The 15,914-nt window shown below is 46.2% G+C and overlaps 1 protein-coding gene across 1 annotated transcript in view; it reads right to left on the reverse strand.

Annotated features, from left to right (window-relative positions):
• Positions 1 to 631: 631 nt before the first annotated feature.
• Positions 632 to 15,914, reverse strand: part of zmat4a (zinc finger, matrin-type 4a) — a 155,039-nt gene continuing 139,756 nt past the window's right edge. Inside the window, exon 7 of the mRNA XM_080468117.1 lies at positions 632 to 1,795. Coding sequence (XP_080324243.1) covers positions 1,768 to 1,795 — 28 coding nt within the window. The 3' untranslated portion in view covers positions 632 to 1,767. The remainder of the gene's footprint in view (positions 1,796 to 15,914) is intronic.

Consider the following 15,914-nt stretch of genomic DNA (forward strand, 5'->3'; position numbering starts at 1 on the left):
AGCTGGGTGATGTGTTCAGGTGCATCACGTAACTCCGACCTCTCATTTTAAATTTGATGGGTATGGCTTGAATTTAGGTGCGTCTAATAGTCCGGAAATTACGGTACTTGAGAGGTGCTTAAAATTTTAACCCTTTGCTATCCCGGGAATAGTCACATTGGTTAAGAATAGATGTAGGACCTGCTATAAAGCCCCCTTGGTTGACCCAATTAACCAATAGTCTCCTCTGTGTGGCCATTACCCTCATGGGCTTCACCTGTGTCTTCCCCGACCTACACCCTTCCCCTCTTTATCCCGTTGCTCGGTCGTCACTGAACCACGTTTACACGTCCCCGGGTATTCGGAATAAACTGTCTCTGCATTTACTGCATCTAAAGTGCAGTAAGCGGATATTTACATCACAATTAGTGACGTTGTGTTTTCATCAAGGATTCTGATTGGCTATCATGACTTCATGCTTCTCGTTACACTGCCCCCCACAGGTCTGGCTGCTCATAGCAGCTCTGAATCAGGTGGACATGCGGGTTTTTTTGTAAACGCAGAGGGTGAAATATCAGTTTTTTTGTACGTGTGAATGTGTCCTCAGTGTGATGTCGCTCGCTTCTGTTTCACTCCGTGTTTTTTTTTTTTTGTGGTTTTGGACGTCGCTTTAGATTTTGACCTCTGCTCCGCCACGCCGTGATAAACTCTGTTCAACCTCATCCATCCTGAAAATCTGCTTTTGGGTTCCAACTGAGCCGTGACAAACATGAACTTCATTAATTCTCTTGTCAAGTGTTCTTGAGCCTCGGTGAGAGCGAAGTTAACACCACTACCAATGACCAGAAAACACTGGAGAGTGGTCATAAACTCAAGCCCCGCCCCCTTTAAAGTGGAACTTTTGATTCCGGATGTATGTGGTGTGCCTGTTCCAGTGGTCTTCTCACAACACAGCCCCAGACTAAGGTTATCTACTGCTCAGTGTCGTCAATAGAAGATTATACCGTTACAATATACAGCAAAAATAGTCCAACTGGGTCATTATTGCCATCAACCCCTGTTTATCCACAAGGGGATTTAGGTCCACTGTAAGATTGTGACATTACACTGTGTGTGTGTGCCGTTCAGAGATTCAAGGGCAAAGACATCAATTTAATCTTATTTGAAGCCCACGATGTTAAAAAAAATAAAATAAAAAAATAACGGTGATGTTTGCCCGTTTATTTCATATTCGGCTTCGTTCCATTCAAATAAAAGCAAACGAACCCAATCGATTCCACCTACGAGTTAGAAAGTATAATCTAGTCCATGCATTTTCAGAAAGGCTGTTGTGAGAGAGAGAGAGAGAGAGAGAGAGAGAGAGAGAGAGAGAGAGAGAGAGAGAGAGAGAGAGAGAGAGAGCAAACACAGCTGCAGTGGAATGTAGGAGGTGGATGATGGGAGGGCGGCCGGCGACGTGGAGGAAGTGACGGAGCTGGACTTCATACCGACTGAGGAGGAGAGCTGGTGTGGTGCGAGAGAGTGGCAGGAAAAACTAAACAAAAACAAAAAGTCTTGATTCTCCTCCGTGTGAGGGCCGCCCAGAGAGAGAGAGAGAGAGAGAGAGAGAGAGAGAGAGAGAGAGAGAGAGAGAGAGAGAGAGAGAGAGAGAGAGAGAGAGAGGAGAACGATGCGGAGGAGAGCGAAGCGGGGCAGAAAAAAAAAGAAAAAAGAAAAGAAAGCAGGGCAAGCTGACCACAGCTTGTCTGACATCAATCCAATAGTTGGTTTTTATTCGGCGTCCCACGCTCACTGGACACATATCTGGTTCTTCAGACTGGAGAGAGAGAGAGAGAGAGAGAGAGAGAGAGAGAGAGAACAAAACAGAGAAAAAAAAACCAGTCAAGAAATGTCAGAACTATATTAGAAATACATGAATCCACAGAACCGGTGAGAAGAACGAGCTTTTGCTGCGAGTTGCAGAGAAAGAAAGACGCTTTAAATTATTTTGTTTTTATTCGTCTGTTTCCAGCTGAGCTCTACTGTCATTTCCAGACTAAATAAGGTCTTGAACCTGCAGATAACAAATAATGTTCTGGTTGCCGATCAAAACATTTTTGGAAAACCTCGATTTCTGGGATGAAAACGCAAATTTAAATAAAAATGTTCCGACTTCGTGGAAATGGGGGAAAACCCAACTTTTTGAAAACGCTCCGACCCCCGTCACCATGGAAACAAAGGGAAACAACTTTTTGAAAACGTTGAGACTCCATCTCTATGGAAACGAGGGAAAAGTCAACAACAAAAAAAAAAAAGCTCCAACTCTGTAGAAATGGGAGAAAACACAACTTTTTGAAAAGGCTCCATTTTTGTGGAAATGAGGGAAAATGAAACTTTTTTTTTTTTTTAAACTTTCAGACTTCGTCTCTATGGAAACGAGGGAAAACAACTTTTTGAGAAAGCTCCAATTCCGTCTCCGTAGAAACGAGAAAAAGCGTAACTTTTGAAAACGTCTACGTGGAAACAAAGGAACCATAGCACTAGAAAAATAACAATTTAGAAGCTTGTCCGTCGCTACTCGGCGCCCGTGGTTTATTATCCCCCATGGAAACAAATCCGGAGACGTCTAGCGGCGGCGCCCCGGCGGGGATACACGGCGGCGGCGGAAACATGACAGATCGACAATTAGCATTGTTTGCCTTGCTTTGTTTTTGCTGCACATAATCAATGCGGCGTCGTGAGGGCTGCATCATGTCGTCTGGAGGTGAAGGGAGGAGAAGAGGAGCCTCCCACTGAGTTCATCCCGCCAGGACAACAACAACAACAACAAACTGTCGTGCTTATTTGACTTGAAGGCTTAATGTGGCGGAACGCGGCGGCGCGGCTCACGAGATGCAGAGTTGCTGCTGCCGCTTGAGACGCAAAGACGACGTACGAGTCCTGGTTCCAACACTTTTATAGATCTACAGAAAGAAAGATAGATCCACGTTATGAATACTGTTTGGAGTGAATCTCTATTTCTCGCTACTCTACAATATGATTTCACTATAAACGGACGTCGTTTTCCAAATGTTGCCGTGTAAATGTAAAATCTGTCTGAAACAAACACAAAAAATGTTGGACTTGAAACGTTGTAGAGGGGGCCTTAGCGGCAGTGGCTCCATCCAGCTCTTACGTCTCTTCATCCGGCGTCCAGTCCTTCGTTTGTTCAAGTCGATTCCAGCTGACGTCGGTTGAAATCAGGAAACGAGTCACCAGCTCGTCGCTGAGCGATGCAGCGCTAAACACTCACACACAGAGGAACGCTACCAGAGTGCTAACCGCTACCGCTAACGTCTCACTGTAAATAAACAAAAATCAGGAGCTCGACGCGGCTCTCTCCGATAAATTAAAGATGTGCACAGAAACACGAAGCAGCTCTCTGGTTATGCAATCGAAAAGTTCAAGGGACAGTCTGGTGATTTTCTGTTGTTGAAATCAACAACAACAACAACATGCTGATGCTGCTCAGGTTATTTATGGGGCTTTTAAATCACTCATGAATCCTTGAAAAGGTGGAGGGGAAGGTGGATGTGGAGATGACGCAGTGAGCTGAGGATTCAGACTGAGAAGTCAATCTTCCCCGAATTACTTCACAGCATGAGAAAAACGTACGAAGTGAACGCCGTCGTTAATCTGGCTTGATTTGATCTGTTTGGTTCAGCCATTGTTCGCTGTATGTATATTCTGTATGTACGTACGTATTTTACAAACCTTTCACAACAATGACTCCCCCAAATCACATGAAATCTTCAGGGATGATTTGTCATCATCCAAGGACCAATCGATTAGATTTTGGTTAAAACTGCGAAAAATGTCCCAAACGAAGTGGATGAGAGAGGCACCTCATGGAGGAGATCAAAGGAGATCAGTTTTATTTTATATAATTTTAAGAAAGCATCAATGGGCCTAAAAAGAATTACTAGTATATTTTATGACAACACAAAAATGCGATTATTTTTCCTTTTATCGTGGAAATAATGGAGAGTCCACTGGATTGATGATGAAAAAAAAAAGAGTGATCTCAATAGGACATAATGACTTCAGAAAAGTAGGGGGAAAAAAACCCTCAATAACCAGAGCTGCATTATAACGTTTGTTAAAAAAAAAGATGCTCATTCTGAGGAAACCAGTAAGGAGGACACAAAGCAGCTTTACATTTCTGGCATCGTTCGTATGCATGAATACACTCAATCCTGTGCCGTCTGTGAAAACCTGCCTTAATTACAGCACTCAGGATTAGGTGGAATCTCCCTGGAATGAAAACACGCGACGCCCGTCCCACTCAAAACACTGGCTCTTCGCCTGCGAGGGATTCGCCGCCACTTAAGTCACAATTTGACTATGATGCCGCCTGCGAAGCCTCATTAAAGACGCGAGGTTTCCCGCGGAAGCCCGGCGCTATTTTGTTTAATTTAACATCTCATTACACCAGCAAGCAATCGGCCGGCCTTCCTCCCGGGGCCGCTGCTTTCATCATCGCTGTTTGCGTGGTCAAATGCCGGCTGCGGTTAGCGAGGCGGCCTCGTAAAGAGGCGGCGGTGAGTTTAGACCCTGCAGCCGTCAGCGTGTTCGTCCCTGACTCACTCCAGGGGCCGGAATATTTCAAACACTCTGGGAATCCTGCACCTGCCCACAGTCTAGACGGCAAACCATGTTTTCCAGCAGCTTTTTTGGCGTCTGTGTTTTAATTTGAAAGACTGTTGTGGCGTCCTTGCGGGTGTTTATTTGACCTCGGATGCTTCATGTAGGGACGTAGTGGGTAGAACGAGCCAGCGCATAGCAAAATCAAAATGTCTGGGTTTGAGTCCAGCCCGGGCGTCGAGACATTTCTGAATATTTCCAGTCCAGAAGCAAGAATCTGAGGTTAAATGGTTCAGAAACGTTTCACGTTTACATCACAACGTTTTGAAAACGATGTTGGTTTACACGGGAATGGAAATGTCGTTAGCATACCAGGCCACGAGTTGGTGCTGTGATTTGATTAGGAAACTAGAGCTACACTCGGTAGGAGCGCAGACTTTCGCCGACGCCACATTTGTTTGCGAGTTAGCATCACTAGCATGTTAGCTGTTAGCTCATATTAATGCTAACTCGGCAGCTACATCACTGTGTGAGACACTGAGCAGGAACAGACGCTGATCTCCTTTGATCTCCTTTGATCTCCTCCATAAGGTGCCTCTCTCATCCGCTTTGCATGGCAAATAGTTTCTGCAGTTTTCTGGGATTTATTTGGAAATGGTTTGCTGTTATTGTCTGAAAATCTAATGGATTGGTCCTTGGCTGATGACAATTCATCCGTGAAAATGTCATGCAATTCGGGTTAGTAGTTTTTGTGAAAAGATGGTAAAATTACACAGCAACGCTTTGAAAACGACGGATTGTTATCACGGTGACTGTCAAAATAAAAGTACCAAGTCCCAGGAGAATCTGGACTGGGAGTCATGACACGACGGAGGAAAACATGGTTGTGATGGTCTCTCTTTGTTTGCCCTGTGATGGACTATTGATCGGTCCAGGATGCTCTATGTCATCACCTCTGATCGACTCCTCCCCGCCTGCGACTCTCAGATTGACAAAGCGGTAAAGAAGATGGATGGATGCAGTTGGAGGAAAAGGGACGCTCATGCGGGTTTCTCTGAGTAAATTGGCAATTTGAACAATGTAGTGATTTCTAACTGATGTTTATTTGTGTAACTCGGGTCCAATTTCCGAACTCTTATTGATGCTTCTAATGAATTAATGTAATGAAAGAGGAGATGAAACGCCTCCGACTTCAAAACTCAACAAAGAACTGTCCTCTGACACCAAACTTCTAGTTAAGTGAGAGAAAATAATGTAGAAAGTTACGCTGAGTAGGTAAGAACCGATACCGAGACCAGTAAAGATAGACTGCAGCACATATCCTTCAAGTATCGTTTGCATATGGAGTATAAATGATGCTTTATGGCATTTTAAGTACTCGTATCAGTGTTTGCTATCGGCAAGTAACTAAAGGTTAGTACTTGTACTCGGTGCATACCAACAAATATATTATCCATTTTAGCAGATTAACATGATCATCATGGTAAAATCTATATTCTGGTTGGAAAGTTTGAAAATATCCCACAAACAAACATTCGTCGATGCTTCAATTGTCGTCATGGAGTTTTGGCGAATTTCAGTTTCAGTATGTAAAGTATTTAACCCTTTATAGGGCACTGAAGTCATTGATAATAGAATCTGTTAATCAGAAATCTCCTCTTTTATTGTTGAAAGCATTTTTAATGGTGATTGAACTGATGTGAACTCTTATTTAAAGGCTCATATTCTGCAAAATTCACTTCCTAAAGGTTTTCCATCAGTATTAATAGTCCCCATACCTGGACTGATGCCCCAGAAGTGAAGACAGTCTGTCCTCTCTCTCCCTGGCTTGTTTCAGGTTTTAAAAAGTGTGTTGCTCCAACCAGCCAATCAGAAATCAAACCCTATATAGTGTCATCGGGGGTTTAGCCAATCCCAATCAAGGTAGGCCCTCCCTTTGACTCCTCCCACAATTAGGCAGCTCTGCTCTGGCACATGGCACCACGAGAGGAAGTACTTCCTCCTCTTCCCAAGATGGGCATGTGTGGGCGGAGCCAGTCCAGCTCACACAGACACAGCAGATTCTGAATGTAGCTCCTATGATCCAATATTCAAATGGAGGGAAATCAAGGAGGAGCTAGAAACTTTGAATACTGAAGGTTTTGCGACGAACGAGACGCATATGAAAGCTTTGAAAAGCTGGAGGATATGACCTCTTTAGTAAAAAAAAAAAAAAAAAAAAGATAATTAAATATACTAATCTATAGGAAGCTCCAAAACTGACTTAAATGACTTTGGGCTTCACAACTTATTGTAAAGGAAAAGTCTAAATATGAATATTCTCACGCGATGTCTTCAAAATTCTCACAAATCCATTTTTGTGTAGTTTTCACCACATGATGTCATAAAATATTGTGGGTGATAGCTTATAGGTGTTAATTAAAAAAAAAAAAACCCAAGCTAAAACAGGGAAGTGGCCATTTACAGTCAGGAGTGAAGGAGAAATCTGATGAATCGCGACACAAAAAGTCAGGATGTAAAGCGGTATGGGGGCTTCGGGAAACCATTGGATGCTGCTTTGGCCTGATTAGCTGATCTAACATACGAGTGGACTGAAGTTCCGCTTGACTGAAAACTGCAGAGGCACATTTAGCACCGTTGCGTTGAGTGATATGACTCTCCATATTAATCACCAGGGGATGACGGTGCAGAAGACGTAGCCGTGGTTTGATGGATTCCTCTCCAGCGCTGCGGCGTGTCCTACACGTCACTGACGAGCGCCTGGAACGGATTAATCACTCCAGTGATTCGCAAAACCTTTGAAGGACACTTGTCGGTGTGAACGGATTGAGGAACTAAAAAAAAAAAAAAGAACTTGACGCCGCTTCTCCAACTCTCCAATCAAAATCTTCAAACGTGCGTCCTCCTCGAATTGACAGCAGATTTCTGTTTGTTTTGAGAGCTTGAGGATGATACAGACTCAAACCAGCACACAATTGAGTGGAATTCTTCAAACTACAGTAATGTTGGAAGAAAAAGAAAAAGGCTCCCGGCGATCTTCTTAAGGTGAAAAGCCTCTTCATGAGTAATTCAAGGTGCAGCTGGTGTCGGTTACACAGCTGCACAACCTCCGCTGGCCCAGATTAACCACACAACCTGGCTGCTCCGACTCCTCCAGCGCGACCACTCAAACAACTTACGTATTCCTGTGGCGTGTGACAAATTGTGTCAGCACATTACTCTACTGAAGCATTTTTTTTTTTTTTTCTTTCCATGCATAATTCATCCCGGAGCCCACATTCCCCACATGGACATTCTCAAATCCCTTTGAAGTTAATTCCCTCTTCGTGATAAACAGCTCCGGATGCGTTGTAGCTTATGATTGTCTGTGTTGGAAGAAGTCACCTGTCCGAAACAATTTTACTGTACAACGCTGGCATGCGGCAGAGATTTGTATCTCATAATCCACCGTAAAAAAAAAAATTTCTGCACAGTTGCCCGGCTTTACGGCTGATAATATATGACTGGAGGTCATCTTGGTGGAGGCTGAAGCAACTGTGTGTTAGAAAAGCTGTCGACGTCGTCAGGGGAAGAAAAAATAGATAGAAAAGTAGATTGTTGTGGATCTCTGCTGTCTAGTCTTATTCTGGAGTAAAAAAAAATGATCCCAGCACATACAAGTCACATCTACACCGCCAGGTCATTTTAGCCTTGTTTACACAACGTTTCAAGTGAAAACGCATTGTTTCTGCTTTTGTTTGCTTCAGTAAATTTTGGCGTTACGTCGAGGCGTTACGTCGTGGCGTTACGTCGCGGCGTTACGTCGCAGCGTTACGTCGCGGCGTTACGTCGCAGCGTTACGTCGCGGTGTTACGTCGCGGTGTTACGTCGCGGTGTTACGTCGTGGCGTCACTTTTTGGCTTCACGTCGTGGGGTCACGTCGCGGCGTTACGTCATGGTTCATGTCGTGGCGTTACGTTGTGGTTCATGTCGTGGCGTTACGTTGTGGTTCATGTTGTGGTGTTACGTTGTGGCGTTACGTTGTGGCGTTACGTTGTGGCGTTACGTTGTGGCGTTACGTTGTGGCGTTACGTTTGTGGTGTTACGTTTGTGGCGTTACGTTTGTGGTTTCACGTCGTGGCGTTACGTCGAGGCATTACGTCGAGGCGTTACGTCGAGGCCTTACGTCGTGGTGTTATGTCGTGGCGTCACTTCTTGGCTTCACGTCGTGGGGTCACGTCGCGGCGTTACGTCATGGTTCATGTCGCGGCGTTACGTCGCAGCGCTACGTCGCGGTGTTACGTCGCGGTGTTACGTCGCGGTGTTACGTCGCGGTGTTACGTCGCGGTGTTACGTCGCGGTGTTACGTCGTGGCGTCACTTTTTGGCTTCACGTCGTGGGGTCACGTCGCGGCGTTACGTCATGGTTCATGTCGTGGCGTTACGTTGTGGTTCATGTCGTGGCGTTACGTTGTGGTTCATGTTGTGGCGTTACGTTGTGGCGTTACGTTGTGGCGTTACGTTGTGGCGTTACGTTGTGGCGTTACGTTTGTGGCGTTACGTTTGTGGCGTTACGTTTGTGGTTTCACGTCGTGGCGTTACGTCGAGGCATTACGTCGAGGCGTTACGTCGAGGCCTTACGTCGTGGTGTTATGTCGTGGCGTCACTTCTTGGCTTCACGTCGTGGGGTCACGTCGCGGCGTTACGTCATGGTTCATGTCGTGGCGTTACATTGTGGCGTTCCGTTGTGGCGTTCCGTTGTGGCGTTACGTTGTGGCGTTACGTTGTGGCGTTACGTTGTGGCGTTACGTTGTGGCGTTACGTTGTGGCGTTACGTTGTGGCGTTACTTTGTGGCGTTACGTTTGTGGCGTTACGTTTGTGGCGTTACGTTTGTGGTTTCACGTCGTGGCGTTACGTCGAGGCATTACGTCGAGGCGTTACGTCGAGGCCTTACGTCGTGGTGTTATGTCGTGGCGTCACTTCTTGGCTTCACGTCGTGGGGTCACGTCGCGGCGTTACGTCATGGTTCATGTCGTGGCGTTACATTGTGGCGTTCCGTTGTGGCGTTCCGTTGTGGCGTTACGTTGTGGCGTTACGTTGTGGCGTTACGTTGTGGCGTTACGTTGTGGCGTTACGTTGTGGCGTTACGCTGTGGCGTTACGTTGTGGCATTACGTGGCGTTACGTTTGTGGTTTCACATTGTGGCGTCACTTCTTGGCTTCACGTCGTGGCGTTACGTCGAGGCGTTACGTCGAGGCGTTGCGTCGTGGCGTTACGTTTGTGGTTTCACGTCGTGGCGTTACGTCGAGGCATTACGTCGAGGCGTTACGTCGAGGCCTTACGTCGTGGTGTTATGTCGTGGCGTCACTTCTTGGCTTCACGTCGTGGGGTCACGTCGCGGCGTTACGTCATGGTTCATGTCGCGGCGTTACGTCGCAGCGCTACGTCGCGGTGTTACGTCGCGGTGTTACGTCGCGGTGTTACGTCGCGGTGTTACGTCGCGGTGTTACGTCGCGGTGTTACGTCGCGGTGTTACGTCGTGGCGTCACTTTTTGGCTTCACGTCGTGGGGTCACGTCGCGGCGTTACGTCATGGTTCATGTCGTGGCGTTACGTTGTGGTTCATGTCGTGGCGTTACGTTGTGGTTCATGTTGTGGCGTTACGTTGTGGCGTTACGTTGTGGCGTTACGTTGTGGCGTTACGTTTGTGGCGTTACGTTTGTGGCGTTACGTTTGTGGTTTCACGTCGTGGCGTTACGTCGAGGCATTACGTCGAGGCGTTACGTCGAGGCCTTACGTCGTGGTGTTATGTCGTGGCGTCACTTCTTGGCTTCACGTCGTGGGGTCACGTCGCGGCGTTACGTCATGGTTCATGTCGTGGCGTTACATTGTGGCGTTCCGTTGTGGCGTTCCGTTGTGGCGTTACGTTGTGGCGTTACGTTGTGGCGTTACGTTGTGGCGTTACGCTGTGGCGTTACGTTGTGGCATTACGTGGCGTTACGTTTGTGGTTTCACATTGTGGCGTCACTTCTTGGCTTCACGTCGTGGCGTTACGTCGAGGCGTTACGTCGAGGCGTTACGTCGAGGCGTTGCGTCGTGGCGTTACGTCGTGGCGTTACGTCGTGGCGTTACGTCGTGGCGTTACGTCGTGGCGTTACGTTGTGGCGTTACGTTGTGGCGTTACGTTGTGGTGTTACGTCGTGGCGTTACGTTGTGGCGTTACGTTGTGGCGTTACGTCGTGGTGTTACGTCGTGGCGTTACGTCAAGGCCTTACGTCGTGGCTTCAATACTAATCACCATCCCTCCTACCATACGGCCTATTGGTTCCCAAATATTTTCCAAAACCTCCTGATATCTCTAATAAAGGCACTCAAAGAGGGAGAGGGACATAATCTGTCATCGGGTCAGAATTTGTCCAATCATGTGTTCAGATCTTGTGCTTTTTATGTTTCACATGCGAGAGCCGGTCTTTCTCAACAGCGCTGAGCCGTTCCCGTGCAAATCAGGAAGCAAAGAGAATATGTGAGCACCCTCCAGTGAGCGACAGGCAATCAAACGACGGAGGGTCGGAGATCTCATCTCGCATCTGAATCAGCGGCCCCCGGGGGGGCGGCGACGAGCTCCAGAGCGAGAGAGAAGAAGAAGAAGAAGAAGAAAGCAGGTGAGCTGACAGGCAGTGGCCCCACTAGGAGCTCTGAAAGCCAACTGGGTCCCGGAGTTATCTCCGTCTGCACGGGGGAATTAATTAAGGGCTTGATGATCGAGGGAAATGAGGCTGATTAAAAAAAAAAAGAAAAGACAATCTTCCTCTGTGGTTTTGCCTTTTGTCCTTCCCAACATTGATACTCCGCCCATCACACACACACACACACACACACACACACACACACACACACACACACACACACACACACACACACACACACACACACACACACACACACACACACACACACACACACACACACACACACACACACACACACACACACACACACAGGAGAGGATGGCTGGGTCCTTCGTGCTGCTGAGTCGTTCCATGGGAAGCAAGAACCTGGGCGTTGGAGAGTCCTTGTGCCTCGGCCTCGACTGTTTGATCAATCAATCAATCAATCAATCAATCAATCAATCAATCAATTAAAAAACATTTTTTTTTTTTAAAGGAATAATTTGCCGAAGTTTACAAAAGCAGTTTCCAAAGTTCTTAGACCCCGTTTTCGTCTCAATGGCAAATTAATAATTTTTGAGTTTTCGTTTCAGAAAGGTTTGGCGTTTACACAGCGATGTGGAAACGAGGCAGTTCGGGATGGAGTTTTCAAAAAGTTGTGTTTTCGAGCACCGTTGTCCAGTCAACGGACGTCCCAAATCGTGAGGAAAGTTTTGCGTTTTCACTCAAAAACATAAAACCATCATCAAAGGCCAGATACTCCTTTACTCAGTAATTACAAATATCATGGGGACTATTCTGGATGATAAGCGAAATTTTACTCATCACACAGGGAACCTTCACAATCAGTGGTGGACCTGGCTGGTTTTCCGCCCTAAAGGTGGAACATTTTAAAAACGCCTGTACGACTGAATTGTCGTGCAAATGGGCAAATATATATATATTTTTAACATTTGGGTTCCATCTCTTTGTTAACGGCGGAAATACTGCCACAGCTCATGTGTAGCATCGCTCAAAAACAACCAACAGCTCCAACTAGTGGCCCAACATGAAAACTACACCATTTTCACTGTTAATGCCATTTCTGTGTGAACGTGAAGCTTTTCTGAAATGAGGGATGAGAGATGAGAGATGAGAGATGAGAGATGCACTCAAAGCACCTCACCAATCTTGAATTTTACAGCTGAGAAGCTGCTGGAGTCGACCTATTTGCTTCATTTGACCTTTTAGTCACTGTTAGTGATTGTTTAATGTTGTGTGCCATGTACAGTATGTTTGTTGTATGTATGAGCTGAATGTGTGTTATTTATGCTTCATACTTCGCTGCAACACAAATTGCCCCACGGGGACACAAGTGAAGTGAAGTGAACGTTGTCGCGTGAACAAGGCCTTATATTCTCGCTTTGAATTTCTGAAGCTGTAAATTATGAATTTGCAGAATTCTGTAATTGTTTTTCGGTTTGTTTCATTTTCTCTGAGCACGCAGGGATCCGACAGCGCTGTTGCTGCAGATTAATGACATGTGGACTCTCTTGGTTCCAGGAGGGCCACCGTCCCAACGTTTTATTGCTCCAACACACCTGGTCGTCATTTATCAGGCTTCGTGCAGAACTTCAAGAGGACATGTTCATTAGATCCTCATGCGGAAGCTGCAGGGCTTCGAGAAACCTGCGAGATCAACTCTGAGTTGGACGGTGAACGGACTTTATTGAGTTTTAACGACACGCTTTACATGATGAACCACGGTTGTGCACAAACTCACACTAACGGCTGCCATTGGGAGCATCACGGGCTTCAAACCAACAAAGGAATAAGCTAGAGCTACACTCTGTAGAGCGCAGAACATCGCCAACGCCACATTTGTTTGGCAACTTTCATTGGCGAAGGTAAAAAAGATGGTTTACCAGACATATTAGCTGTCTGCTCAAAACGTAGATACTGTCACCTCCAGTTGTTTTCTCTGTCGATTACCATTTTCACAACTCGGAAAGACAAAGTTCTGCCACGCCTCCGATTTGAAGCTGGACGGAGCTTCCTGAATGTCCAAATGTCCTGAAGCTACAGACACAATAACTCTGCCGCCGTCTGCGCCGATCGTCTTGCCGCTCTGCGTGACGTAGGACGACGAACAAGGAAAGATTCTATGTTCAAAAACAACCTCTGTTGTTTGCACTTCTTTATTCCACCTATTTAATTCCATACACGTGTTTATATTTAACTGTCTGACGATCCGTCTTTGCGTCCCTGATAGCTAATATTGACCGACCAGCGGAGTCAAACAATTAAACAATTAAAAGACACTGGTTTCTCACACATTATTTATCTTATTAATCCAGTGACTCAGAACCACAAAGTCAAAAGTGAAGCTTGTCTATGAAGGAGCAGACACACATTTTTTTCTTCTTGTACAGTGTTTTCTCCTTTGAAATGCAAATGTTGATGGAGCTGGAATGGGACAGAATATGCAGGCTGACTGATATTTCCCCCCCCAGAAGACCCCAGAGGCCGTTTTGCTCCCATGTCCATTTACAGCTGCAGTGTTTATTTTTTATTTATTTAAATTGTTTTACCAGAGTGCAGCGGTGTAACTGCACAGAAAACAAATGCTACGACATAAATCTCCTTTCCTACTGAACGCGGAGTAAATATGTTGTCTGAATCCCAATGAGGGCGAGTGTCAGGGCTGATTAAAGGAGTCCCGTCGCATGCTTTGAAGATGTGATCATTTGTATGCACATGTTTTACTCGTCTGGAATTGCCTGAGCGGGAGCAAGCCGCTCGGCGGGGGACGGAATCACGTCGGCGCTGACGGAGATTTGCGGCCGTCAGGGCGGCGCCCCGAGGGGCTGATTGCTCCCCGGGTTGGCCCGCCATGCCTGAGAGCACATTAAAGGAGGCGGTGGATGGACCTGTCAATGACACCCAGAGGAACGCTCCACCGCCGTTCTGTCGTCTTATTCAACCGTCTTCCACACGGACTCCAGCTCGCTATGGGCGAAGTCAGGGATGCCAATCACAGCGACGCCTGCTGGCGCCGTTAAAGGCCCCAATTTAACTAAAAGTACTGAGTTGTAGTTTATACAGTATCAAAGAAACAGGATAAAACGCAGGTACAACATGCAAACAGAAAGACGCTGAACTTGAGAGTGTTAAACACCTTAAGACCGTAGAACCAGGGTGTGAACTACAGGGGGGGCCAGGGGGGGGGCTCAGACCCCCTTAAAGAGACAGGAGCCTCCCTTAAAACATGATTTGTGAAATTTTGGGGGGGGGGGGGGGGTCTCTAAAATATTGGTAAATGCTGTTTTTTCCTATGTATTTCCTTTTTGTTTGTTTTAAGTTTTGTCATGCTAATTTTATTTATCTCTATTTGTGCGTGAGGGTGAATCTTCACGCTTTCACTTTAATAAAGTTGCGGGCCTGCATGCAGTTCTTGTCCTCACCATTGAAGTGTGGGGGGCGCTAGTCTTAAACGTCACTTTAAATCAGACAGCCGCTCAATTACAAACAGGAAAACCTGGTAAATGTTGGATTTAACTAATAAAAAAAATGTGGGGGACTCCGAGGAGCAGCACCAGAAGCTGATCCAGGTCTGTGGTGGTTTCTGTCTGAAGGTAATGTCTATAAACTGTAGTATTAATATTCAGCGCTGTGTAGCCAAGGCGTGAACTGTGGATATTCTCACCTGCTGACCACGACAACGCCGCGCCGTTTTACTCAACGGGTGAAGAAGAAGAAAAAAAAAATCAATCAGGCGGGTTTGATGTTTTTCATAATTGTGAGCTCGGCTGAGTGAAGCTCTGTTACCAGCGCCGGCTGACAGGAGCGTTTTCAAAAACAAACAAAAATAGATATTACGCCCTGACAGCGGAGTTTGACACTCCAGTGCGTTCGACATCAGCGCGATGACAAAAACGCCCCGAGCTACAGGGTGACAGACAAGAGGAGAGCTAAAATAAATAAAATAAAACTGAACTTCTGTTTCAGGAAGCATCTTCAGGAGTGAGGCCTTAAGTTGAGCCGTTAATGCGTCTGAGCAGCTCCTTCATGCTGCTGCTCATTAGTGAAGCTAATGCTTTGAGGCGCCGTGCGTTAGCGGGTGCGTTAGGAACCCGAGGGCTGCTCTGCATCTAACGTCGATAACGATCCCACCGACGCTCCTGTTTGATGTTGTGTTGATAGTAAAAAGAAAAGAAAAACCCACAGACATTTTATTTTTTATTTTGACCATGCAATGATAATGAGGATTTATCTCTCGTTCCATCGCGTGCAGAGGGGTTCGATGCAGGAAAACTATTCGATATTAAAGTTTTTAATCTGACACGAATAAAGTTTGACTGCGGTTTACGAACAACCTGGACAAAAATCCCTCGTCGAGTAACTTAAAGGAGTCATATGATGCTAAATTCACTTCCTAAAGGTTTTCCAGCCAGACTAATCGTCCCCATACCTGAAACGACGCCCCAGAAGTAAAGACAGTCTGTCCTCTCTCTCTGCCTGGCTTGTTTCAGGTTTGAAAAAGTGCGTTGCTCCTCCTACAATTAAAAGACGACATGCGTTTGAGGTTCATTAGGGACTCTAAATTGCTCTTATGTGTGAATGTGGGTGTGTTTGGCCAGTGATGACCCGTCCAGGATCGGCCGCGACCCCGATGTTAGATCAAGTGTTAATGAAGGTGCATGGATGG

Source organism: Lipophrys pholis (assembly GCF_963383615.2).
Source record: "Lipophrys pholis genome assembly, chromosome: 7".
Lineage (NCBI taxonomy): Eukaryota > Metazoa > Chordata > Actinopteri > Blenniiformes > Blenniidae > Lipophrys > Lipophrys pholis.